Genomic DNA, 27595 nt, shown 5'->3' on the forward strand with positions numbered 1-27595 from the left:
GCTAGATGTTCAATGCAAGCATAGGCTATAAGCAGAGTACAGGTATAAATACACCGAATACAACAAATTCAACCTCATAAAGGGGCACCAACTGCCACAGAACCAACCCGAATTGATATGCAGAGCAGTGTGCGTCCTGGATGAATGTAGACTTGATGGCATCTCTCTAAGGCTTAGAGCTCAAAGTGCCCTTTGTCTGTCTGGGTGAGTCCCAAATGGTACTCTATAGCCTATATATTCCCTGGTCAAAAGTAGTGCACTACAAAAGGAATACAGTGGTTATTTGGGATGCATATTCTGTCTTACCCAGGATATTTGGCATGGGCAGACAGGTGTTGTGGAGCTTCCCGCTGTAGAACTCCAGGCCGATGATGGCAAACATAAGAATGGCGAAGAAGAGCAGCAGGCCGATCTGGAGCAGCGGCACCATGGCTTTCATGATGGATTTCAGGACTATCTGCAGGCCTGGTCACACACAGAAAGATAGAGAAAGAGACAACTGTCATGTGTCATAAGTGCCAACAATGAGTAATAGCACAAAACATTTATAAATGGTAAGTGTGGGAACCACTTCAAGCAGATACTGTCAGCACTCTCACTTTGGCTAACACAACAGTCCCCCTAAGACATTGTTGCCTTTTGGGAGTGGAACACTACTGCATCTGCTAGTTGTCAGTATGACTCAGATGTGTTCTGCCAACACAATAACTCATTAGGACTAACTTTATGGACCCCAAATTGAGGTTAGACAGGGGTCCAGAAAACACCAGTAGAACCAGTGCAGATACCTATATGTGTACTGTATAGATCAGTGGAGGCTGGTGGGAAGAGCTATAGGAGGATGGGCTCATTGTTATGGCTGGAATGGAATAAATGGAACGGTATCAAACACATCAAACAAATATGGAAACCACATGTTTGACTCCATCCATTTATTCCATTCCAGCCATTATAATGAGCCTGTCCTCCTATAGCTCCTCCCACCAGCCTCCACTGGTATAGATTTAGATATGCAGAGCAGATCCATGGACACCCAGTACATCTGGTGGTGTAAGCTACTCACTGGGGATTCCAGAGACCAGTTTGAGGGGTCTGAGCACACGTACGGCCCGCAGGGTCCGCAGGTCCACTGGGATGTTCATGTGAGCTCCCGCTGTGGCCAGAATCCTGCATACACCCACACAATACACATACAACACAGGGATTATATTAAATCATATACACACCATTAATATTCCATTCATATTTCAAAGAGGGGTCTGAATGTAATGTCAAACATGATCTGAATCAGGCACTGTGTGATACATTTCTTTGTGCAGGTCCAGGACCGGTCATGACTTAACCTATACCACAGTTGGGGGAGAGGGTAATGTATTGGCACTGGTGGCCCCAAATAAAGTACTTGTTGGCGGTGTATTCATCACATCAGCTCCCCAGGAAAACATGACACTTCTTCATTACACAGTCTGATTAGCTCTAATTAAACTATGTACCTATGCAATTACACAGTCTGATTAGCTCTAATTAAACTATGTACCTACGCAATTACACAGTCTGATTAGCTCTAATTAAACTATGTACCTACGCAATTACACAGTCTGATTAGCTCTAATTAAACTATGTACCTACACAATTACACAGTCTGATTAGCTCTAATTAAACTATGTACCTACACAATTACACAGTCTGATTAGCTCTAATTAAACTATGTACCTATGCAATTACACAGTCTGATTAGCTCTAATTAAACTATGTACCTACACAATTACACAGTCTGATTAGCTCTAATTAAACTATGTACCTACGCAATTACACAGTCTGATTAGCTCTAATTAAACTATGTACCTACGCAATTAGAACCGTGTGTCCCCTTTCATGCTATTAGAACAAAATTGTCTCAAAACAACAGTCTATCAAGGCTGTTATTTTTTTACAGCTTCAAATTGGTCTACACTTAAGACTATTTGTGGCTATTACTCATGGATAATACTAGAATCTTAGAAAATTCCTGATTTTAAACAATAAAATAGCATTGGTCAAGACTCAACACACATGATTGACAGATCAATATTGCAGTGAAATGGTCCATTAGTGTAATTCTGCTCCTACTCTGTTTAGCTAACATTCAGCAGCTATCCTAGCACTTCATCTCTGGGTCTTATCATCTGAGTCATCTATCACATGTGTGCAGCTAACCACATTAGTTATGTTTTCCCATCAGACTGGAGTCAAATGAGACCAGCCATTATAGATGTGTCCCACTCAGAAGGTTCTGGAGGAGCAGGGAGGGGAAGGGTGTACTATTGTTCAAGCAATCTGGTTTCACTGGTTCTTGTTTGTGAAAGGCACACACGTGTGCATGCGCGCAGACACAAATAATAGGGAGTGTGAGGGTCTACAACAGGCAGTGAATGCAGGAGAAAACGAGTCTTCTTATTGGCTGCACTGCGTAGGAGGCAGGCATAGACAAATTCTATTAAGGAAATGAAGACTGCAGCTCTATCAAGGCAATGCACATTCAGGCTAATATGCTGTAAACTGTTAAATAGATACATATATTATTGAATCGTATTCTTGCTGTGGCTTACATACTAAAACACTGAATGAAAACAAAATCACCGAGTTTCAATACTTTAAGCAGTGGGCATAGAGTTTCAGCCCCCTGGACAAAATGGTGCAGTCCACAGACTGAGTAAGGACCCATCAGCAGCTACCTGGAGCACATGTGAAGCAGCTCATTATAAAATGCAAATGCTGTCCTTTCTCTGATGTGCCTCTTAATAGGAGGGAACACATTGGAGATACAGCGCAGCAGGTAGAAGAGAGATATGGAAGGGAGGCCTATGTGTTTACTGTGTACTCCCAAGCCTGGCCTCTGGTCCTTTTCTCCTCCATTACGCCTCCCCTCCTCTCCTTCACGTGTTAGTGGCACTAGGCTGCTGTGCACACTCGGGGGGATTCAGATCACCCTCCCCCGTTTTCTCCTCACCCCTCTCTCTCTAAATATACTTCAGCGCGGCTCACTTTACAGCATAATGGGAGTGATAGACAACCCGTGGTCACCCCTCTCACTGTGCTTTTCCTGATTAATTTCTGCCTTTCACCTCTCTCTGTCCAGATCCGACAGGACGCCAGTGTTGTGTAGTCTGGGACCTCTCTGAACACAGCAAGCAGGACTTACTGGAGAGAGATGCTAAGGCTTAGTTCCAGAAACAAATTTCAAAGATTCAGAGATACAGAGATTAAATGATGTGCGGCTGCAGATGATGTCTTCAAACAACAAAGAAGGGGGTACTTTTTTCAACATTAGCAAATTGTTATATCCCTGTTTTGTCATTTTCTGTTAACACAGTGTTACACATAAATAATACAGAGTACATTGAATATGGCATAGATCCAATTATAGCCTGAAGATTAGTCACATCTGGGGTGTCAGGACACTGGGGTGTCAGCCATTTTAATTAAGACTGGAGAGAGATCTTAAAATAGCACGTCCATACAGAGACAGAAATGATATTATTCCATCTGGGATGAGAACAGACAGAGCCTCCTCCCCTTCTCCAAAACATTACCAAGTCTGGGCTGCTCTTTAGTTGTTATGGAGACTGGGGGATCTAGGAGCTAAAAATGTAATCCCCATTTATTCTGCTGATGGACTTCCTGCTCAGGCAGACACCCTTGTGATTTGTGAGGAGCCAGCCAGGTGAGCTGTACTCTGGTCTGGTCTATATTAGTGGACAGAGAGAGTGGCCACTGGGCAGACACACGTGTAGGCTAGGTACATGAGCTTGATGATACATAGTTACAGTACGTGTAGCCGTTAAGTCCCATTCAACAGAAGGCATAAATAAAGTACAAAGAGAACATTACGTTAGGCTTTGGCAAAATACCGTTTACACCGTACCAGGGTATTTTGAAAAACTGACGGTATGATTTTCAATACCGTTTGTTAAACAACCGTTTTTTGTTTGTACAGACGAAACCATTCTGTCAAAAGTTGCTAACTCACGTCTAAATTCTCAAACTAAATACATAGTGCAATTCCAACCACAAAACCTCTGCTTTGATTTTAAGCCTAGCTAGCAGCTAAATGTTTGTTTTTGACTTTATTCTAATTCTAATGCTATTTTCGAGGCTACACATGTTGTCATGGAAAATATGAATGATGTTTCCAACAACCAATGAGCAACACCATAAATCCAGCTGCATATGGAGATTGCCGAAATGCCAGTGGTGGAAAAAGTACCCAATTGTCATACTTGAGTAAAAGTAAAGATACCTTCGTAGATAATGACTCAAGTAAAAGTAAGTCACCCAGAAAAATACTACTTTAGTAAAAGTCTAAAAGTAGTTGGTTTTAAATATACTTAAGTATCAAAAGTAAATATAATTACAAAAATATACTTAAATATCAAAAGTAAAAGTATAAATCATTTCAAATTGCTTATAATAAGAAAACCAAATGGCACAATTTTTTTTTACGGATAGCTAGGGGCACACTACAACACACAGATATCATTTACAAACGAAGCGTTTGTGTTTAATGAGTCCTCCAGATCAGAGGCAGTGGGGATGACCAGGGATGTTCTCTTGATAAGTGAGTGAATTGGACTACTTTCCTGTCCTGCTAAGCATTGAAAATGTAACGAGTACTTTTGGGTGTCAGGGAAAATGTATAGAGTAATAAGTACATTATTCTATTTAGGAATGTAGTGAAATAAAAGTAAAAGTAGTCAAAAATATAAATAGTAAAGTACAAATACCTAAAAAAAAATGACTTAAGTAGTGCTTTAAAGTCTTTTTACTTAGGTATTTTACATCACTGCAAAATGAAGGTCTCTTTGGCAATGACATGGAGTGGCAATGAGTGGAATGTTACCTAAAGAGACTGGTACCCAGACTAGAGACATTCAACCCCCTCCTGGATCAAGATCCCTGTTGCCTAAATTGTTTTGTGCATCAAAAATAATATAGATAAAAAAATGATGTGTGCAAGGGGCTCTATAATAATGTATATTATAATACCGTATAACCCGGTATGATACAGAAACGGTATGACAGTATGAAAATCTGGATACCGGACAAACCTTATCTATGTGGACGGTGCACATTCCTACAATTTAATATTTCATTCAGAAAATACAATTTATGCAACAAAATTCAGAGGCAACAGTGTTTGTTTTTTAAGTTTTCAGCCTGGGAGCATAATCCAGCATGTTAAAACCCTGTGAGGAGTGAAGACACTGTGGGAGGCTTCAGAAGTAATGGATGCTATCTCTTTGAGCCAGAAAGCAGAGCAGTGTGGGAGTACCTCAGCAGCACAAAGCCTGGGTAAGGACAATCCACTGTCACTGGTACCACTGCATGCCAGGGAACGATGTATTGTCACTGATTTTACTGTATCATGCCAGGAAACAAAAGCTGTTCACTTTTAACACCACCTGGACCCTCAGCTGCAGAATTCACACTCATTACTGATTCTATTCATCTCCATTTCTGATAATGATCTGCTGGTGTCGACAGCATGACACATTTTCAACTGTAAATCCACACACAAGAAACAACAATAATACTTCACTTGACAGTGACATACTGTAAGTCATAATATCATGACATGATTGACACCTGTCATTAACATTAGGTCAAATGACAGACAGCTGTCATTTCTTCAGGGCAAATCTAGGTTAGGAAGTTATCTAACTGACTACTTTGATAGGGAGGACATGTAGAATTCAGCTGCCTCATTGAAGTCTTTGCTTTTGACAGACTGCTGTAACCAAGGCCTACCTTGGTGCCTTCACCGTTTCTACAAGACACCTTTTATGTGTTTGCCCATGATGGTGTGTCTGTGTGCAGCGTGATGGGGCCCTTTTATAGCCAGAGAGACAGACAAACACTGTCTGTCTCAATCAGTCCCCTGACCCTGGGCTGTTGTCATGGTAACACACTGCCCACACCAGTCACAACAGGCCTGCATCACTCCTCAGTATATATTACAATATCCAAATACAATGGTCTGTTTCTGACTCACATGGCAAGACTATGGTGACCATGGTGATTAAATAAGGTGGTGGGGACTTTCAACGACATAAGCCATCACCAGTAATACATATGGACCAGTAAGACACATGGCCAAATGTTAGCCAGCCCTCTGTGTATTTGCACCTATATATAACCGCTCCATAACCTGTCTACTCTACAGTACTCAGAGAGAGAGAGCATTGTGTTTTGAGGAGGGCTCGTCTCACACTAACCCTGCTCTGTTCCTCTGTGTCTTATGAATCATTCACTCACCACCAGATCTATTATTCAACTTGGCTAAAGAGCAAACACTTAGCTAATTGTCACACATCCAATACAGAGAACCAGTGATAGACACCCAAGGATAGAGAGACAACAGAGAGAGACACAGAAGTGTCAATGACGACACCTCGATTTCATATGAATAACTGGAGCTTGCAGATTATTTCCAAACATTGCGCTAAGCCTTGAGCATTGATTCACGGGGATTTCATAAGACCTCATTACCATGTACTTTATAAAGACAAAGTGCATCTAGACATCTTGTTATCTGCTTGTTCACATGTTCATCACTTAGTTTTGGAGAAAAGATTTGGCCCCTATTAAATCAAATCAAAGTTTATTTCTCACGTGTGCCGAATACAACCTTACAGTGAAATACTTACTTACAGGCCCTAACCAACAGTGCAATTTTTAAGTAAAAAATAGGTATTAGGTGAACAATAGATAAGTAAAGAAATACAAATTACAGTTAAAAGACAGTGTAAAATAACAGTAGCGAGGCTATATACAGGCACCGGTTAGTTGGGCAAATTGAGGTAGTATGTAGATGAATGTTTAGTTAAAGTGACTATGCATATATGATAAACAAAGAGTAGCAGCAGCGTAAAAGAGGGGTTGGGGTGGACACACAATGCAAAGCCATTTGATTACCTGTTCAGGAGTCTTATGGCTTAGGGGTAAAAGCTGTTGAGAAGCCTTTTGGTCCTAGACTTGGCGCTCATGTACAGCTTGCCATGCGGTAGTAGAGAGAACAGTCTATGACTAGGGTGGCTGGGGTCTTTGACAATTTTTAGGGCCTTCCTCTGACACTGGTGTAGAGGTCCTGAATGGCAGGCAGCTTAGCCCCAGTGATGTACCCGGCCGTACGCACTACCCTCTGTAGAGCCTTGCGGTCGGAGGCCGAGCAATTGCCGTACCAGGCAGTGATGCAACCAGTCAGGATGCTTTCGATGTTGCAGCTGTAGAACCTTTTGAGGATCTGAGTACCCATGCCAAATCTTTTTAGTTTCCTGAGGGGGAATAGGCTTTGTCTGTCTTGGTGTGTTTGGACCATTCTAGTTTGTTGGTGATTTGGTCCTCCTTTTCCTGTAGTCCACAAACATCTCCTTTGTCTTAGTTACGTTGAGGGAGAGGTTGTTATTCTGGCACCACCCGGCCAGGTCTCTGACCTCCTCCCTACAGGCTGTCACGTCGTTGTCAGTAATCAGGCCTACCATTGTTGTGTCATCTGCAAACTTAATGACTGAAGGTTACCTGTTATAACACAAAATAACATGCCATTTTGTTCTACTTTACTTTATTTGATAGTATAATATTTTTTACTACTGATAAATTACATGACCAAAAGTATGTGGACACCTGCTCGTCGAACATCTCATTCCAAAATCCTGTACATTAATATGGAGTTGGTCCCCCGTCTCTCCCCTTTGCTGCTATAACAGCCTCCATTCCTCTGGGCAGGCTTTCCACGAGATGTTGGAATATTGCTGCAGGGACTTGCTTCCATTCAGCCACAAGAGCATTAGTGGTGTTTGGCACTGATGTTGGGCGATTAGGCCTGGCTCGCAGTCAGCATTCCAATTCATCCCAAAGGTGTTCGATGGGGTTGAGGTCAGGGCTCTGTGCAGGGCAGTCAAGGTCTTCCACACCGATCTCAACAAACCATTTCTGTATGGACCTCGCTTTGTGCATGGGGGCATTGTCATGCTGAAACAGAAAAGGGCCTTTCCCAAACTGTTGCCACAAAGTTGGAATCACAAAATCGTCTAGAATTTCATTGTATGCTGTAGTGTTAAGATTTCCCATCACTGGAACTAAGGGGCCTAGCCTGAACCATGACAAACAGCACCAGACCATTATTCCTACTCCACCAAACTTTACAGTTGGCACTATGCATTGGGGCAGGTAGCATTCTCCTGGCATCCGCCAAACCAAGATTTGTCCTGTCGGACTGCCAGATTGTGATTCATCACTCCAGAGAACGCGTTTCTACTCTTCTAGAGTCCAATGGCGACGAGCTTTACACCAGCGGACACTTGGCATTGCGCATGGTGATCTTTGGCTTGTGTGCAGCTGCTCGGCGACGGAAGCCCATTTCATAAAGCTCCCGACGATCAGTTATTGTGCTGACGTAGCTTCCAGAAGCAGTTTCGAACTCAGTAGTGAGTGCTAAGCGCTTCTGCACTCGGCGGTCCCGTTCTGTGAGCTTGTGTGGCCTACCACTTTGCGGCTGAGCCGTTGTTGCTCCTAGACGTTTTGAACGGGCAGCTCTAGTAGGGCAGACAGTTGACGAACTGACTTTTTGGAAAGTAGGCATCCTGTGATGGTGCCACTGTCAAAGTCACTGAGCTCTTCAGTAAGGCCATTCAACTGTCAATGTTTGTCTATGGTGATTGCATGGCTGTGTTCTGGATTGTATACACCTGTCAGAAATGGGTTTGGCTGAAATTGCCGAATCCACTAATTTGAAGGGATGTACACATACGTTTGTAGATATAGTGTATTTATTACTGCATTGTTGGGAAAGAGCTTGCAAGAAAGGCATTTCACCCTACTTGTGCACGTGACAATAAAAATTGAAACTGAAACATCATATGCTAAATTCATTCTGTTACTCTATGTGTTTATAGTATACCAGAGAACCATGACACATGACAGTTTCTAAGCACAATACTGTATTTGGAAGAGCATTCTCTCACTGGCAGCCATCTGCTGTGAAAAATAGCTTATGTTACACCAGGATGCCAGGATGAAATCATGTTTTCTCAAAAATTGTACTCTCAGGCATCTGACATCAATGGTTACTGTATCACCTAGTAGCCTACAATACTAAATTGAAAGTCTCTACTATATTACACTCCATATTGACCCAGCAGGGTGAGTTAATGCCTAGTCTCTTCCTCCATAACATAACATGCAGACTTCTGAGCCTTTTATTTCATTCATAATCTCTGTCTATATCTCCATGCATCCCAGGCATGCCCTTGCCCAGCCTCACCCCTGTATCCTTTGCTTGAATCCCCCATTGGACCAGAGGGCCTGAGCTAACTGTATACTACAACTACAGGCCCTAAAGCCACTACATTAAAAACAAAAGTGCTAAGGAAGGCCCATTTGATTTCAGTGTCCCCAAACCAAACTGTCACGACACCGACGGATAGTGGCGCCCCTCCTCGACCGGGCGGTGCTCGGCGGTCGTCGTCGCCGGCCTACTAGCTGCCATCGATCCTCTGTTTCACTTTCTGTTGGTTAGGTCTAGGTTAGGCACGCACCTGTTTTGGTTTAGTTATTAGTAGGGGGGTTATTTAGTCTAGCGAGGTATGTCTGTGTTTGTGCGTGATTGTTCCTTGTCAGGTTTGTGGAATCTTGAGGAACGTGTGTTTTTTTCCCCTCTGCCTGTGGTTGTTTAGTGTTTTATCATCGCAGAGGTATTTATGGGCTGCGTCCCTATTTTGGACGTCTAATAAGGGTTTTGGAGCGTGGTATCTGTTTGGCGCCCTGCCCTGCCGTGTTTGGACTTTCTTTATTTTTGTGCATACGGATTAAAAGTGTGTTCAAGAATTTACTGTCTCCTGCGCTTGACTCTACCTCTCCTGCTTCCTTGAGCCAGCCCTGACACAAACACTTTGGTCAAACCCAGTCACACCCTAATCATATCTAAGGTATCCTGTAGAACATGGATATTAATACAGCCAATAATAAAAAATGTACTCTTCGTAGAGAGGAGTTAGAAAAGGCATCCTACAGAAGTGAAAAAGCAATTTCACCTAAATGGGCCATTTGAAGCTCCCTGAGGACAATTTCAGCAAATACCTTGTGTCCCAGTGAAACAATGTGACTCCAAAACAATTACAAAACACATTTCTACAGGAAAAGGGAGAATGGTGAGTTACCTTAACATTGCTTTCCCCACAAACCCACACCACAGGGAATAAAACCACAGGTTGATCATTTGTGCCGCTACAGATATTAATTATCCTTGGTAGATGCCAGGTGTCTTTGTTTGTCTGATCAAGAGGTAAATAGAAAGACAAACAGTAGAATAGCTATACAGTAGAGCCATCTGGTTTCTTTACAGCAGGATACAAATGTAATAACCCACATTGTCACAGGTGTCGTGTTGAATACACCAAGGCGCAGCGTGGATAGTGCTCATTCTTGATTTATTTTATGAGAACACTTTAAACAAAATAACCAACGACCAACAGTTCCGTCAGGTAAAACAACTAAACGGAAAATAAACACCCACAAAACCCAAAGAAAAACAGGCTGCCTAAGTATGGCTTCCAATCAGAGACAACGAAAGACACCTGCCTCTGATTGGAAACCATACTCGGCCACACATGGAAAATGAAACATAGAAACAGAAAACTAGAACAAATCCCCCTAGAAACAAACCAACCCCAAAACACACAAAACAACCCCCCTGCCATGCCCTGACCATTATACTATGGCAAAATGACCCTTCTCACTGGTCAGGACGTGACACACATAGAAAAAATATATTCCATGTCTTGTAGGCTTTGGTTGGAAATTGCATCCTCAAATTCATATACCAACCAAAGCCCAAAGGGTGTTAACACTGCATGATTCCAGTATTGTCACTTGAAAGCACAGGCTATATTTAAGCAATAAGGCCCAAGGGGTTGTGGTATATGGCCAAGTTGCATTGTGCCTAAGAACAGCCATTAGCCCTGGTTGTAACGTGTACGCTAATAATCGGGAACAAGTACAGGGAGTGAATTTAATAAATAAACAAACATGGAACAAAACAAGAAACACGAGTAGCATACAGACATGAAACATATAAACAGAACCAATAACACCTGGGGAAAGAACCAACGGGAGTGACAGTTATAGGGGAGGTAATCAGGAAGGTGATGGAGTCCAGGTGAGTGTCATGAGGCGCAGGTGCGCGTAACGATGGTGACAGGTGTGCGTAATGATGAGAAAACTAGCAACAACGAGCGCCAGAGAGGAGGAGCGGGAGTAGACGTGGCACTGGTATTGTCACAGTTATCGCTGGTGAAGGAGGACCAAAATGCAGCAGGACTGTGTTTGTTCATCTTGAACATTTATTAAACTCAAAATGAACACCAAAACAACAAAACAAACTCACGATCACCGAACAGTCTTCTCAGGCTCATACACGCTAGACAAGAAACAATCTCCCACAAAAACCTACACCAAACAATTACCCATATATAGGACTCTCAATCAGAGGCAACGAGGAAGCACCTGCCTCCAATTGAGAGTCCCAAACCCCAATCAACCTAACATAGAAATACATTAACCAGACTACACATCGAACTACATAAACATAGACCATAAACCAAAAACCCGGAAATAATAAATCAAACGCCCTTCTACCAAAATACCACCCCGAACCACATAAAACAAATACCCTCTGCCACGTCCTGAACAAACTACAATAACAATTAACCCTTATACTGGCCAGGACGTGACAGGTATATTGGCCATTAACCACAAATGCCTGAGGTGCCTTATTGCTACTACAAACTGGTTACCAACATAATTAGAATAGTAAAAATAAAAAATGTGTCATACCCGTGGTATACATTCTGATATACCACGGCTTTCAGCCAATCAGCATTCAGGGCTCGAACCACCCGTTTTATAATAGCTTATAAGTCCTCTGAGAATTACAACATGGCTAGATATTTTTTGGTACTATATGTTGAACACTGAGACCAGATAGGAAACAGAAAGGTTGATCAAATTCAATATACTGGTCATATCTATTATAGTTCAGGGTACTACATCCTTTAGAGGGGACCATAGAGACACTGAGCAAAGACAAGAGGAGGATAATTCAGTTCTGTATGTGGTTAATCTGCCTTCACCTTTCTCTCTGAGGATACAGTATAAACTGATTTAGGTCATTACCAATGCACGGTGACAAAGAGCAGAGGACAGAAACGGGGACCTTTAACATCCAGATAATTTCCAAATATCTGTAAGGGGCTTGTTTGTATCATGCTGTGATATAGAGAAGCAGTACAGAAAACCAGCCCCTTTCGTCCTAGAGAAGTAAATGTTCTCTCCATCTTTCAAAACTTGAATAATTGTCACATCCTGACCAGTATAGGGGTTATTTGTGATTGTAGTTTGGTCAGGACGTGGCAGAGGGTATTTGTTTTATGTGGTTCGGGGTGGTGGTTTGTTTAGAAGGGTGTTTGATTTATTATTTCCGGGTTTTGGGTTATGTTCTATGCTTTTGCATTGCGTTGGTGTAGCCTGCAAAACTGTTTCCTGTCGTCGTTTCTTTGTTTATAGTTTTTTTGGTGTTCACATTTAATAAACTATAATGTTGAGCACGCAACCCGCTGCGCCTTGGTCCTCTCTACCAGACGACAGCCGTTACAATAATGCGTCAAGTCTGTGGAAGAGGCCTATCTCTCTCACAAATATAACAAACTGTGACACTTTAACAGCAATTTACCAAACCTTTAACAAGTAATAATGTACAGTACCCTAAAAATCATAACTGTTTCGTCTGATTTCAAAAGCTTTCCAGTCCGCTTGTGTAGAGAGGAGCAGACAGCTCTCTAAAATCTCTCCGTGTCTCTCCCACTCATCCTCTCTTTGAAGCACAGCAACAAGTGCTCACCGTGGGTACTTGACCAATCTGATTATCATTCACTAGACGAATCCTAAATAAGAGATAAAACACATTCACTCCACTGCATACTCTAACACAATTCATAATGTTGTTGAATGAAGTGAAAACAGTCCACACAAAAACATAAAGGGGTCAATAATACTTTTTCTGTCTAGAAATAATGATTTACTCCTTGGACCAGTTGGATGTCCCAAAGAATTATGTGAAACCTCCAAACAGAGTCTATTGACATCCTGTCCCTGATGGTCAGACCAGACCAGAGGGTCATAGTGGAGGGTAACCATGGTCACTGCTCCAGGAGACACAAACTCCACCGCCTTGTCCATACTCATCAATGGATCACACAGCAGATGGACACTTGAGACTGTGTGTGTGTGTGTGTGCGTGCGTGTGTGTGTGTGTTTGGGTGTGTGTGTGTGGGTGTGTGCGTGCGTGCGTGCGTGCGTGTGTGTGTGTGTGTGTGTGTGTGTGTGTGTGTGTGTGTGTGTGTGTGTGTGTGTGTGTGTGTGTGTGTGTGTGTGTGTGTGTGTGCATGTGTGTGAGCATATGTGGGCGTGGGCGTGTGTGGGTGACGGCTGGATGGTGGAAGCCTGTGCCTGCCTCTTGGCTTGGATCACCACTGTGATCATCACCAGTCAACCCTAAAAAGGAGACAGCCAGACAGGAGGGCAGAAGATGTCACAGACAAGACACGACACTGAGAGAGATACTGTGACTCGGGATTGCCGGTAAAACACCCAACCTATTGACCATAGCGGCCCAAACACAGACCAACACTGTCAGGGATCCTCCCTTAGGTTCAGTAAAGAAGTGCCTCTGGCCAGCCCATTCCAGAGCCACATTGTCACGGAACACCCTCTCTTACATCAGCCCTGAGATAATAATAGTGTGTGAACAGATCAGCACAGCACCCCAATCACATGGTGAAGAGAACCAACAGACTGAATATCTGATTAACATAGTCACTCCTTCATGGAGCTGTGACCAGACCCATGGCACACTCAAAGTACAGTCAGCCTTCATCTGTGAACTCCTCCTGCTCACTCCTAAATGTGACACTAACCGCGGGGTCCCAATACTTACTCCTCTTCCCCTCATTACGGCTCTGTCGGCTCTGCCAGTGCTAGTTTCTCTGCTGATGCTGTGACAGTACGGAAACTGAGAAACTCTCCCATTAGGAGCCTATTAAAAATAGCTGCTGGGCTTTAAAGCCCAGGAAGAACAATGGGCCTGCTAGCTGTGATAGCTGTCTGTCCTGTCTGTCTGTCCTGTCTGTGTGTACACCCCAGCACCGTCCCGCTCCGTCACATCCGTCTGTCCTCTCCTCTACTCTCAGACACAGCTGTAAATCCTGCCTAGAGTCAGGAATTGAATTCCCCCACTTTTCAAAGCTCTGCCATATACATGTCTCAGTCTGCAGCACAGGTCATAAGTCAGCGCTGATACATAGCCTGATCTGGATGGAGGTGAAGCAGGTCCAAATCATTCATGTCACTATCTCCCTGAAGACAGAGGAACAAAGCACAGACTAGAGTTTAAAACAAACAAGCTAGCAGGGTTTTCTTGAGGGCTTGAACACAGCCCGTGACACGGTTAGCCATTGTGGCTGGGACCGTGGATTGTCCAGGGCTTGTGGCTGTCTAGATCCCTGCTGTTTGTTGTTGTTTTCAATCTTCCCTGCAACCTGCCCTGTCTGGAACTGCGGGGAGTAACAGCGTAACCTACTTTGCTACCATGACAAAGACCAAAGCCGGCAGGAGCACCGTTGATGAAAGTGGTGTCTCTCTATTACAGGTGAAGGATCATTTAAACGAACAAAAATAATTATAGAAGCAGTTGTTACAACAACAAGAATATAGCTTCAAGTGTTTTGTCCAAATACTGGTGGAGTCAACTAATAAAAGAATGGACGACCTGACCAGAAAGGTCCAGGATCTGAAGAACAGTTTGCAGATCTCCCAGGGTCAGCTCGATGAGTTTAAACAGGAGAAGAGCAAAATGAACACAATCTGTAAGTCATTGGGAGAGGACATCAGTTCTGTACGTGAATCCATGATAACAATGACAGAGAAATCAGATTATCTCAAGGGATAATCAAGGCGGAACAACATGGTTGTGGACAGATTGAGGTGGAGCGCACCCACAGAAATGGAAAACCCACCACCGGCCCAGGTGACAGGCCCAGGCCTGGTGAAGTTCCTGAGGTTCAAGGACAAGGTAGCTGTTCTGGAAAGAGCCAAGAACTTGAGAGGAGCATACAGTGCCTTTGGAAAGTATTCAGACCACTTTGGTTTTTCCACATTTTGTTAAATAAATTATATATTATAATATTTTCCTCAGCAATCTTCACAAAACACCCCATAATGTGGAGGCGAAAACAGATTTTTTTAAATGAATGCAAATATATTAAAAATAAAAAACAGAAATACCTTATTTACATAAGTATTCAGACCCTTACTATAAGACTCGAAATTGAGCTCAGGTGCATCCTGTTTCCATTGATCATCCTTGAGATGTTTCTACAACTTACCTGTGGTAAATTCAATTGATTGGACATGATGGAAAGACACACACCTGTCTATATAAGGGCCCACAGTTGACAGTGCATGTCAGAGCAAAAACCAAGCCATGAGGTTGAAGGAATTGTCCATAGAGCTCCGAGACAGGATTGTGTCGGGGCACAGATCTGGGGAAGGGTACCAAAACATTTGTGCATCATTGGTCCCCAAAAACACAGTGGCCTCCATCATTCCTAAATGGAAGAAGTTTGGAACCACCAAGACTCTTCCTAGAGCTGGCCGCCTGGCCAAACTGAGCAATCGGGGGAGAAGGGCATTGGTCAAGGGGATGACCAAGAACCCAATGGTCACTCTGACAGAGCTGCTCAGCCAGATCCCGAACATGAACCTGATCGAACATCTCTGGAGGGACCTAAAAATAGCTGTGCAGCAACACTCCCCATCAAACCTGGCAGACCTTGAGAGGATCTGCTGAAAATAATAGGAGAAACTCCCCAAATACAGGTGTTCAAAGCTTGTTGTGTCATACCCAAGAAGACTCAAGGCTGTAATCGTTGCCAAAGGTGCTTCAACAAAGTACTGAGTAAAGGGTCTGAATACTTATGTAAATGTGATATTTCAGTTTTAAATTTTTTATAAATTAGCAAAAACAAATGGGTATTGTGTGTACATTGATGAGGGGAAAAAACTATTTCATGAATTTTAGAATAAGGCTGTAATGGGGAAAAAAAGAAAAAGACAAGGGGTCTGAATACTTTCCGAATGCACGGTATATCTTCCTCAACGAGGACTGTCATGAAGCTGTGCGCCAGAAGAGGAAAGAACTTATCCCAGCCATGAAAGCTGCCAGAGCGCGTCGGGACATTGCTTACATCCGCTATGACAGGCTCATTGTCCACCCTCCCTCCCAGAAGCCTGGAAGGGATGAGAGAGCCAAGCCTATGGGTTTGTAGTTTCAACCCTGCAGCACACACACATACTTACACACACCAACTGATTAATGGACTGCTGAATGTTTTTTTTGTCTCTTGCTTTGTTTGCTCTTTTCCATATTGTGTCTGTCTCTGATAAGCTACCCAGGAAAGGGCTGAAAATAGCCCATATTAATTTATGTAGCCTTAGAAATAAGGTTCATGAAATCAATAACTTGCTAACATCAGATATTCATAATTAGCCATTTCTGAGACTCACTTAGATAATTCATTTGATGATACAACAGTAGCAATACAAGGATATAACGTCTATAGAAGAAAAAGGAATGCTTATGGGGGAAGTGTTGCTGTATATATTCAGAACCATCAAAAGCCTTCTCTTTTTGGGTGTTGGTATAGGCCACAAAGTGCTAACAGTCAGTATCTAAATAATATGTGTGAAATGCTTGATAGTATCACGTTTCAGGTAAGACCCAAGTGCAGACTGCGTTGAAGTAACAATGTTTATTACAACAACAGGGGCAGGCAAACAACAGGTCAAGGCAGGCAGGGGTCGGTAATCCAGAGTAGGGGCAAAGGCACCAGACGGCAGGTGGGCTCAGAGTCAGGACAGGCAATGGTCAAAACCAGGAGGGCGAGAAAAGAGAGACTGGGGAAAAGCAGGAGCTGAGAAACAAAACGCTGGTTGACTTGACAAACAAGACGAACTGGCAACAGACAAACAGACAACACAGGTATAAGTACCTTGGGGATAATGGGGAAGATGGGTGACACCTGGAGGGGGTGGAGACAAGCACAAGGACAGGTGAAACAGATCAGGGCGTGACAGTACCCCCCCTCTAGTGACGCCACCTGGCGTCCTACCTGGACGCATACCTGGTTGAGCGGGGTGTCGGCATTGGAATTCAGAGATGAGGCCTGAGTCCAAGATGTCCCTAGCAGAGACCTAGCACCTCTCCTCCGGGCCATAACCCTCCCAGTCAACCAGGTATGTGGTCGAACCTTCAGGAGACGTCTCACCCTGTACGACGGTTGGCCGTCGATGAGACGAGGGAGAGGGGTGGGCCTGGAAATAGGAGACAAAGGGCTGTGAGACATGGGTTAACATCTATAGCCATGAAAGTAGGAAGTATACGGAGGGTACGGGGCAACACAGGACAAACAGCAGAGGGGCTAATGATTTTCGAGCAGGGGGGAAGGGCCTCGGCTTCCGGGGGTGTAGCCACGGGGCTATAGCGGCATGCCAGTGCATTCGGCTTAACATCCTTGGGTACCGGTCGGTGTTGCGGAAGCAAAGTAGCCCGTGCCTTAATGAACCCCTCCCGGAGGTCCTGGTACTACACAGGAATGGCAGAGAGGTTCGGGGCAATTTTCAAGCCCCCAGGAAGACGTCCTGGGACAGGCAGAGCTGATTTCAGGCAATGAGCGTGGCAGAACGGGCTCCAGCCCACGATGGCACCAGTACCCCAGTCAATCGAGTGATTGTGTCACTGGACCCAAGAGAATCCCAAGACCACAGAAACCTGCGGAGACTCAATTAGCAGAAATTGGATCGTCTCGCTGTGGTTCCCCGACACTCGTAGGTTGATGGTGGTAGTATGGTGGGTGACTCAGCCTATAGAGTGCCCGTCCAGAGCTCTATCATCCATGGGAATGGAGAGGGGTTGAGTGGGGATGCCCAGCTCGGACGCCAGGGTAACGTCCATAAAACTCATATCAGCCCCTGAGTCGATGAGTACAGACTTGGACTGGTCGCCCCACAGCAGGGTGGCATGGAGAGGGTGGCGAGTAGTGGGAGAAGCAAAATTATCCTTAAGACCCGCCAGAGTAATCATTCCTACCAATGAGCTAGGTCTCTTGAAGGGACAGGATGACACATAATGACCGGCAGTACCGCAATACAGACGACTCTGGGTGTTAAGTCTGCGTACGCGTTCGGCTGGAGAAAGCCTAGCCCTGCCGAGCTGCATCGGCTCGGGAAGAGGCAAAATGGCAGTCTTCGAAGGCTCTTGGAGAAACTTCGGGTAAGCCGGATCCTCTCGGGGACAAAGACGCCGGGGACTTCCAGAGTTCATCAGATGCAAGGTGGGATCCTTGAGTGAGTGATTGGGACCGCAATCAGACCTCTTCTCCCTCCTACGTTCCCGTTGCCGTCCATCGATCCGGATGGTTAAAGCGATGAGTGAGTCAAGATCCGTCGGTAATTCCCGGGCTGCAAGTTCGTCCTTTACGTCCTCCAATAATCCGTGCAGGAACATTGTTGAACAGCGCTTCCGGGTTCCAGGCACCCTCTTCTGCCAGCGTGCGGAAATCCACCGCCTAGTGCCCTACTGAGGGAGTCCTGCCGAAGCTGGAGTAACTTCTGGACAGCCTCTCTCCTGGACACCGGAGCCTCGAAAACCTTTCTCACCTCCGTCACGAATACCTTCAGACTGAGGCAGACGGCGGAATGTACGCTATCTCCGAGGGGAACGAAGAAGGCTGCATCTCGAAAACGAGCGAGCACTGGAAGAGAAAGGCCCGGCAGGTCCTGGAATCTCCATCGTTGCGCTCCGGGGGTTGAAGTTGGAGTTTACATACAGCTGAAGTTGGAAGTTTACATACAGCTTAGCCAAATTCATTTAAGCTCAGTTTTTCACAATTCCTGACATTTAATCCTAGTAACAATTCCCTGTCTTAGGTCAGTTAGGATCACCACTTTATTTTAAGAATGTGAAATGTCAGAATAATAGTAGAGAGAATTATTTATTTCAGCTTTTATTTCTTTCATCACATTCCCAGTGGGTGAGAAGTTTACATACACTCAATTAGTATGTGGTAGCATTGCCTTTAAATTGTTGAACTTGGGTCAAACGTTTTGGGTAGCCTTCCACAAGCTTCCCACAATAAGTTGGGTGAATTTTGGCCCATTCCTCCTGACAGAGCTGGTGTAACTGAGTCAGGTTTGTAGGCCTCCTTGCTCGCACACGCTTTTTCAGTTCTGCCCACAAATTTTCTACAGGACTGAGGTCAGGGCTTTGTGATGGCCACTCCAATACCTTGATTTTGTTGTCCTTAAGCCATTTAGCCACAACTTTGGAAGTATGCTTGGGGTCATTGTCAATTTGGATGACCCATTTGCGACCAAGCTTTTCCTGGTGTTCTTCGGCTTGCAAGCCTCCCCCTTTTTCCTCCAAACATAATGATGGTCATTATGGCCAAACAGCTCTATTTTTGTTTCATCAGACCAGAGGACATTTCTCCAAAAAGTACGATCTTTGTCCCCATGTGCCGTTGCAAACCGTAGTCTGGCTTTTTATGGCGGGTTTGGAGCAGTGGCTTCTTCCTTGCTGAGCGGCCTTTCAGGTTATGTCGATATAGGACTCGTTTTACTGTGGATATAGATACTTTTGTACCTGTTTCCTCCAGCATCTTCACAAGGTCCTCTGCTGTTGTTCTGGGATTGATTTGCACTTTTCGTACCAAAGTACGTTTATCTCTAGGAGACAGAGCGCGTCTCCTTCCTGAGCGGTATGATGGCTGCGTGGTCCCATGGTGTTTATAATTGCATACTATTGTTTGTACAGATGAATGTGGTATCTTCAGGCGTTTGGAAATTGCTCCCAAGGATGAACCAGACTTGTGGAGGTCTACAATTTTCTTTCTGAGTTCTTGGTTGATTTATTTTGATTTTCCCATGATGTCAAGCAAAGAGGCACTGAGTTTGAAGGTAGGCCTTGAAATACATCCACAGGTACACCTCCAATTGACTCAAATTATGTCAATTAGCCTATCAGAAGCTTCTAAAGCCATGACATAATTTTCTGGAATTTTCCAAGCTGTTTAAAGGCACAGTCAATATAGCGTATGTAAACTTCTGACCCACTGGAATTGTGATACAGTGAATTATAAGTAATCTGTCTGTAAACAATTGTTGGAAAAATTACTTGTGTCATGCACAAAGTAGATGTCCTAACCGACTTGCCAAAACTATAGTTTTTTAACAAGAAATTTGTGGAGTGGTTGAAAAACGAGTTTTAATGGCTCCAACCTAAGTGTATGTAAACTTCTGACTTCAACTGTATGTTATGGTTTTTCAACTTCTACCATATCGTGGATTCAGAGCTATCTTTCTAATATAACTTTTCTTTAATGGAAGCTTCTCTAATGTCACACATGTAAAGTGTGGTGTACCGCAGGGCAGCTCTCTAGACCCTCTACTATTTTCTATTTTGACCAATGAACTGCTACTGGCATTAAACAATGTATGCGTGTCCATGTATACTGATGATTCAACCATATATATGTATCAACAAACACAGCTAATGAAGTCACTGAAACAATTAACAAAGAGTTGAAGTCTGTTTTGGAATGGGTGGCCAGTAATAAATCTCTAAAACTAAGACCATTGTATTTGGTACAAATCATTCCAGAAGTTCTAGACCTCAGCTCCATCTGGTAATGAATGGTGTGGCTGATGAACAAGTCAGATTGTAAACTGTCATGGTCAAAACATATACACTGAACAAAAATATAAACACAGTGACTTCCGGTGATGCAACTTAGGAAATGGCTGCCTAGTTTTTAGTACAACACATCGGTTGGGTATTTCCGCCCTAAATTCAAGTATTTACTCTGAGCATTATAATAACTTACACAAAATGGAAAAGGGGAAAATAGGAAAAGGTCGTGGAGCTACAACAATAGATCGTAACAAGACAGCAGAAGATATAATCATAGACGAAACAGAGATGGCTAATGCTAGCGCAAATAAGCTAGCAGCAGAAAAATAACCCTCCTTTTGTAAGGTGATAAAGGAGGAATTGCACGAGCCGCTCACAGGCTTACGAGAGGAACTTCAAGAAGATGTACGAAAATAACTAAATTAGTTCAAGAAGGACATTAACCAGAAACTCTAAGAAAACAAACAACTTCACAGCATATCTACAATAATGGGGGATGCAGAACAGCGCATTGGGGAAACGGACACATGGAACACTGCAGTCAAGGAAAAACTTGAACTGTCTTTGAAAAGCCATCACGAACTACAGGCAAAAGTGACAGAACTCAAAGGTTTTTCACGTCGAAACAACATTAGACTTTATTCTGTAGCAGAGGGTGCAGAAAAAGACTCTATGCCCAAATTCGTGGAGGGTCTATTCAAAGAAATACTTGAAGACGACACTGACCTGGGAACAGAGCTCTGGCCTCAAAACCTCCCAGCGACGCCCCACCAAGATCCATAGTAGTATGGTTCTTAAAATTCTCCGTCAAAGAGAAAGTCTTACGTGCAGCCAGGGAAAAGCCTGTTAACTTCCAAGGCCAACGAGTGTTCTTTGATCATGACTACGCGGGTGAGATACTTAAAGAGAAAGGTATTCGCTTCCAAACACCATTCCAGGCAAAAATGCGGGTATTTCTGGATAATAGCCTGGTTACATACGAGCATGCAGACGAGGCGGCTGAGGACCTGAAGTTGAGGGGCATCCCAGTGGAATATACCGCAAGGAGAAAATCGTCTTCACCGGCGGAAAGACTCGAGCAGGCCCTCCCATAGATCGTTGTCGGGGAGCAGAGTCACGGGAAATTAGGAAATCACCTCGTCGAGAGGACGTTCACATCCGAGATAGACTCAGGCATTTCCAACGAGAAGATGGAAGACACTAATTGGATTTAACAGACTTAATAGTTACTGCGAGCTGTTAAGAAATATTGGGTTGTTATGGTTGACATTGCAATAGGTAAAATGTCTCCCTTATTTTCCGCCAATGCTGAGCAAGGGTGAGTAGCCAAAAGTATGTGTTCTTTATGGACACATTATGTATGGTCCTGTTAATAACATATCTATTAGCTAATGATTAATAACACATTGACAACGGGGTGACAGAAGGGCATATCAAGGGTAGGATTCATGATATGCACGCATGACCTATATAGTTTTCACTTGTAATTAACCGATGTGTATATGCGACGAAATAGGCACCCTTGTTTGTGACTGCATTACACATTTTCATATCTGAGCGAGGGGCCCCTCCAGCGGACAGGCTCATCCCCTCAAACTCCAGAGACAAGTGACAGTCCTCTGACATGGGAGTCCAAATAGCAAAGTATTTTCCCACTTTGGTTTACTTTTTTAACGTTCTTGTTTCTTCGTTCATTTTTAGGCTCATGTTAAGCAGGCAGTTATGGTGCACAGATTTTTTTATTTATATCGACGCATCATCGGGAATTTAAGTTCATAAGTCTCAATGTTAACAGACTGGGGAGTTCAAGAAAAGTAAGGTAATAGCAAAGATGAAATGGGAGAGAGTTGACATACTATTCTGGCAGGAAACTCACTTATCTACTCAAGAAAATGGGATATATACCTTTATTTCTTCTTACAAAATGGGTAAAAGGGGCGTTGCAATCTTGATCTCAAATTCAGTTAATTTTTCCACCAGAGCTGTTGCCAGAGAATTTAATGTTCATTTCTGTACCATAAGCCGCCTCCAATTTCGTTTTAGAGATTTTGTAAGTACATCCAACCGGCCTCACAACCACAGACCACGTGTAACCACGCCAGCCCAGGACCTACATATCCAGATTATTTACCTGAAAGATCGTCAGAGGGGTGGGTGGGAGTAGTATTTCTGTCAGTATAAAAGCCCTTTTGTGGGGAAAAAAATAATTCTGATTGGTTCCCGTGGGTTTATTTATTTAAATTGACTGATTTCCTTATATGAACTGTAACTAAGCAAAATGTTTGAAATTGTTGCATGTTGCGTTCATAATTTTGTTCAGTATAGATTCAAAAGCAAGTCCTGCAGGCTCTAGTTTTGTCTTATCTTGATTATTGTCCAGTCGTGTGGTCAAGTGCTGCAAGGAAAGACCTAGTAAAGCTGCAGCTGGCCCAGAACAGAGCAGCACGTCTTGCTCTTCATTTTAATCAGAAGGCTGATAAATACTATGAACGCCAGTCTCTCTTGGCTAAGAGTTGAGGAGAGACTGACTGCATCACTTCTTCTTTTTATAAGAAACAATAAAGTGTTGAAAATTCAAAATTGTTTGCGTAGTCAACTTACACCAGTGGAGCCTCCCCAGAGGAGGAAGATGAGGATCATGCTTCTCAGTGAATTTCATAAAAATAAAAATAGTGAAACATTAAAAAAGTTATCCTTTTTAGATAAAACTATACTTATATATTCACATCACCAAATAATTTATTAAAACACACTGTTTTGCAATGAAGATCTACAGTAGCCTCAGCAGCACTCTGTAGGGTAGCACCATGGTGTAGCCGGAGGACAGCTAGCTTTTGTCCTCCTCTGGATACATTTACTTCAATACAAAACCTAGCAGGCTCATGGTTCTCACCTCCTTCCATAGACTTATACAGTAATTATGACAACTTCCGGAGGACGTCCTCCAACCTATCTGCTCTTGCAGCATGAACTGACATGTTGTCCACCCAATCAAAGGGTCAGATAACGAATCTAGTACTGAAAGCATAAGCTACAGCTAGCTTGCACTGTACTGCATAACATTTGGTAGTTGACTCAAAGAGAGAGAAAGACAATAGTTCAACAGTTTTGAACAAATTCATTTCTTCCAAAATTAGGGAGAAGCGAGAGAGAGAGCTAGCTATATTTCGTAGAATATATTTTTTAAACTTTCACTTTCACTTATTAGCTAGTGTCAAATGCAGCTAGCTAGTTTAGCTTATTCAAACACCTGGCTCAAACAGAGAGGGATGCTATGTTAGCTATCTGGCTATGGCTATCCAACACTGGAACTCTTTCAAGTCAAGGTAAGCTTTTGGCTTTATTAATGTATTGCCACCGGTGCCGGACGGTGTAACTGCTAAACTGATTGGTGCTGACTACACCGTTCTGTATGATTGTAGCGGGTTTACTAACGGGTCTTAGTTCTAGCAGCTAAATCTAGGTTTTTTATTTTTTTATTTTATTTAACCAGGTAGGCCAGTTGAGAACAAGTTCTCATTTACAACTGCGACCTGGCCAAGATAAAGCAAAGCAGTGCGACACAAACAACAACACAGAGTTACACATGGAATAAAAAACGTACAGTCAATAACACAATAGAAAAAATCTATATACAGTGTGTGCAAATGAGGTAAGATTAGGGAGGTAAGGCAATAAATAGGCCGTAGTGGCAAAGTAATAACAATTTAGCAAATTAAACACTGGAATGATAGATGTGCAGAAGATGAATGTGCAAGTAGAGATACTGGGGTGCAAAGAAGCAACAACAAAAAAATAACAATATGGGGATGAGGTAGTTTGATGGGCTATTTACAGATGGTCTATGTACAGGTGCAATGATCTATGAGCTGCTCTGACAGCTGATGCTTAAAGTTAGTGAGGGAGATATGAGTCTCCAGCTTCAGTAATTTTTGCAATTCGTTCCAGTCATTGGCAGCAGACAACTGGAAGGAAAGGCGGCCAAGAAGGAATTGGCTTTGGGGGTGACCAGTGAAATATACCTGCCGGAGCGCAGGCTACTCGTGGGTGCTGCTATGGTGACAAGTGAGCTGAGATAAGGCGGGGTTTTACCAAGCAAAGACCTATAGATGACCTGGAGCCAGTAGGTTTGGCGACAAATATGAAGCGAGGGCCAGCCAACGAGAGCATACAGGTCGCAGTGGTGGGTAGTATATCGGGCTTTGGTGACAAAACGGATGGCACTGTGATAGACTGCATCCAATTTGCTGAGAAGAGTGTTGGAGGCTATTTTGTAAATGACATCGCCGAAGTCAAGGATCGGTAGGATAGTCAGTTTTACGACGGTATGTTTGGCAGCATGAGTGAAGGATGCTTTGTTGTGAAATAGGAAGCCGATTCTAGATTTAATTTTGGATTGGAGATGCTTAATGTGAGTCTGGAAGGAGAGTTTACGGTCTAACCAAATACCTAGGTATTTGTAGTTGTCCACATATTCTAAGTCAGAACCGTCCAGAGTAGTGATGCTGGACATGCGGGCAGGTGCTTGTAGCGATCGGTTGAAGAGCAGGCATTTAGTTTTACATGCATTTAAGAGCAGTTGGAAGCCATGGAAGGAGAGTTGTATGGCATTGAAGCTCGTCTGGAGGTTAGTTAACACCGTGTCCAAAGAAGGGTCAGAAGTATACAGAATGGTGTCATCTGCATAGAAGTGGATCAGAGAATCACCAGCAGGAAGAGCGACATCATTGATATATATAGAGAAAAGAGTCGGCCCGAGAATTGAACCCTGTGGCACCCCCATAGAGACTGCCAGAGGTCCGGACAACAGACCCTCCGATTTGACACACTGAACTCTGTCTGAGAAGTAGTTGGTGAACCAGACGAGGCAGTCATTTGATAAACCAAGGCTGTTGAGTTTGCCGACAAGAATGTTGTGATTGACAGAGTCGAAAGCCTTGGCCAGGTCGATGAATACGGCTGCACAGTATTGTCTTTTATCGATGGCGGTTATAATATAATTTAGGACCTTGAGCGTGGCTGAGGTGCACCCAGGACCAGCTCAGAAACCAGATTGCATAGCAGAGAAGGTACGGTGGGATTCGAAATGGTCGGTGATCGGTTTGTTAACTTGGCTTTCGAAGACCTTAGAAAGGCAGGGTAGGATAGATTTAGGTCTGTAACAGTTTGGGTCTAGAGTGTCTCCCCTTTGAAGAGGGGGATGACTGCGGCAGCTTTCCAATCTTTGGGGATCTCAGATGATACGAAAGAGAGGTTAAACAAGTTAGTAATAGGGGTTGCAACAATTGTGGCGGATCATTTTAGAAAGAGAGGGTCCAGATTATCTAGCCCAGCAGATTTGTAGGGGTCCAGATTTTGCAACCCTTTCAGAACATCAGCTATCTGGATTTGGGTGAAGGAGAAATGGGGAGGCTTGGGCAAGTTGCTGGGGGGGGTGCAGGGCTGTTGACCGGGGTAGGGGTAGCCAGGTGGAAAGCATTGCCAGCCATAGAGAAATGCTTATTGAAATTCTCAATTATCGTGGTTTTATCGGTGGTGACAGTGTTTCCTAGCCTCAGTGCAGTGGGCAGCTGGGAGGAGGTGCTCTAATTCTCCATGGACTTTACAGAGTCCCAGAACTTTTGGGAGTTTGTGCTGCAGGATGCAAATTTCTGTTTGAAAAAGCTAGCCTTTGCTTTCCTAACTGCCTGTGTATATTGGTTCCTAACTTCCCTGAAAAGTTGCATATCGCGGGGGCTATTTGATGCTAATGCAGTACGCCACATGATGTTTTTGTGCTGGTCAATGGCAGTCAGTTCTGGAGTGAACCAAGGGCTATATCTGTTCCTGGTTAAAAAAAATGTAATGGGGCATGCTTATTTAAGATGGTGAGGAAAGCACTTTTATAGAATAACCAGGCATCCTCTACTGATGGAATGAGGTCAATATCCTTCCAGGATACCTGAGCCAGGTCAATTAAAAAGGCCTGCTCACCTGCTTGAAGTGTTTTAGGTCGTTTGACCGCAGACCCATTACGGACGCAGGCAATGAGGCAGTGATCGCTGAGATCCTGGTTAAAGACAGCAGAGGTGTATTTAGAGGGCAGGTTAGTCAGGATGATATCTATGAGGGTGCCCGTGTTTACGGATTTGGGATTGTACCTGGTAGGTTCATTGATAAATTGTGTGAGATTGAGGCTATCTAGCTTAGATTGAAGGACGGCCGGGGTGTTAAGCATGTCCCAGTTTAGGTCACCTAACAGTACGAGGTCTGAAGATAGATGGGGGGAAAATCAATTCACATATGGTGTCCAGGGCACAGCTGGGGGCAGAACGTGGTCTATAACAAGTGACAACGGTGAGAGACTTGTTTCTGGAAAGGTGGATTTTTAGAAGTTGAAGCTTGAATTGTTTGGGCACAGACCTGGATAGTATGACAGAACTCTGCAGGCTATCTCTCCAGTAGATTGCAACTTCGCCCCCTTCGGCAGTTCTATCTTGTCGGAAAATGTTATAGTTAGGGATGGAAATTTCAGCATTTTTGGTGGCCCTCCTAAGCCAGGATACAGACACGGCTAGGACATCCGTGTTGGCAGAGTGTGCTAAAGCAGTGAATAAAACTAACTTAGGGAGGAGGCTTCTAATGTTAACATGCATGAAACCAAGGCTTTTACGGTTACATAAGTCAACAAATGAGAGCGCCTGGTGAATGGGAGTGGAGATAGGCGCTGCAGGGCCTGGATTAACCTCTACATCACCAGAGGAACAGAGGAGGAGT

At 43.7% G+C, this 27595-nt stretch overlaps 1 protein-coding gene across 6 annotated transcripts in view; it reads right to left on the bottom strand.

Annotated features, from left to right (window-relative positions):
* Positions 1-27595, bottom strand: part of cacna1ea (calcium channel, voltage-dependent, R type, alpha 1E subunit a) — a 124011-nt gene that overhangs the window by 81685 nt on the left and 14731 nt on the right. For all 6 annotated transcript variants that reach the window (XM_014216685.2, XM_014216683.2, XM_014216684.2 and 3 more), the window contains exons 3-4: positions 1064-1167; positions 307-465 (exon numbers count right to left, since the gene is read on the bottom strand). In XM_014216685.2, the coding sequence (XP_014072160.2) occupies positions 307-465; positions 1064-1167 (263 nt within the window). The remainder of the gene's footprint in view (positions 1-306; positions 466-1063; positions 1168-27595) is intronic.

Source organism: Salmo salar, chromosome ssa10 (genome assembly GCF_905237065.1).
Source record: "Salmo salar chromosome ssa10, Ssal_v3.1, whole genome shotgun sequence".
Classification (NCBI taxonomy): domain Eukaryota; kingdom Metazoa; phylum Chordata; class Actinopteri; order Salmoniformes; family Salmonidae; genus Salmo; species Salmo salar.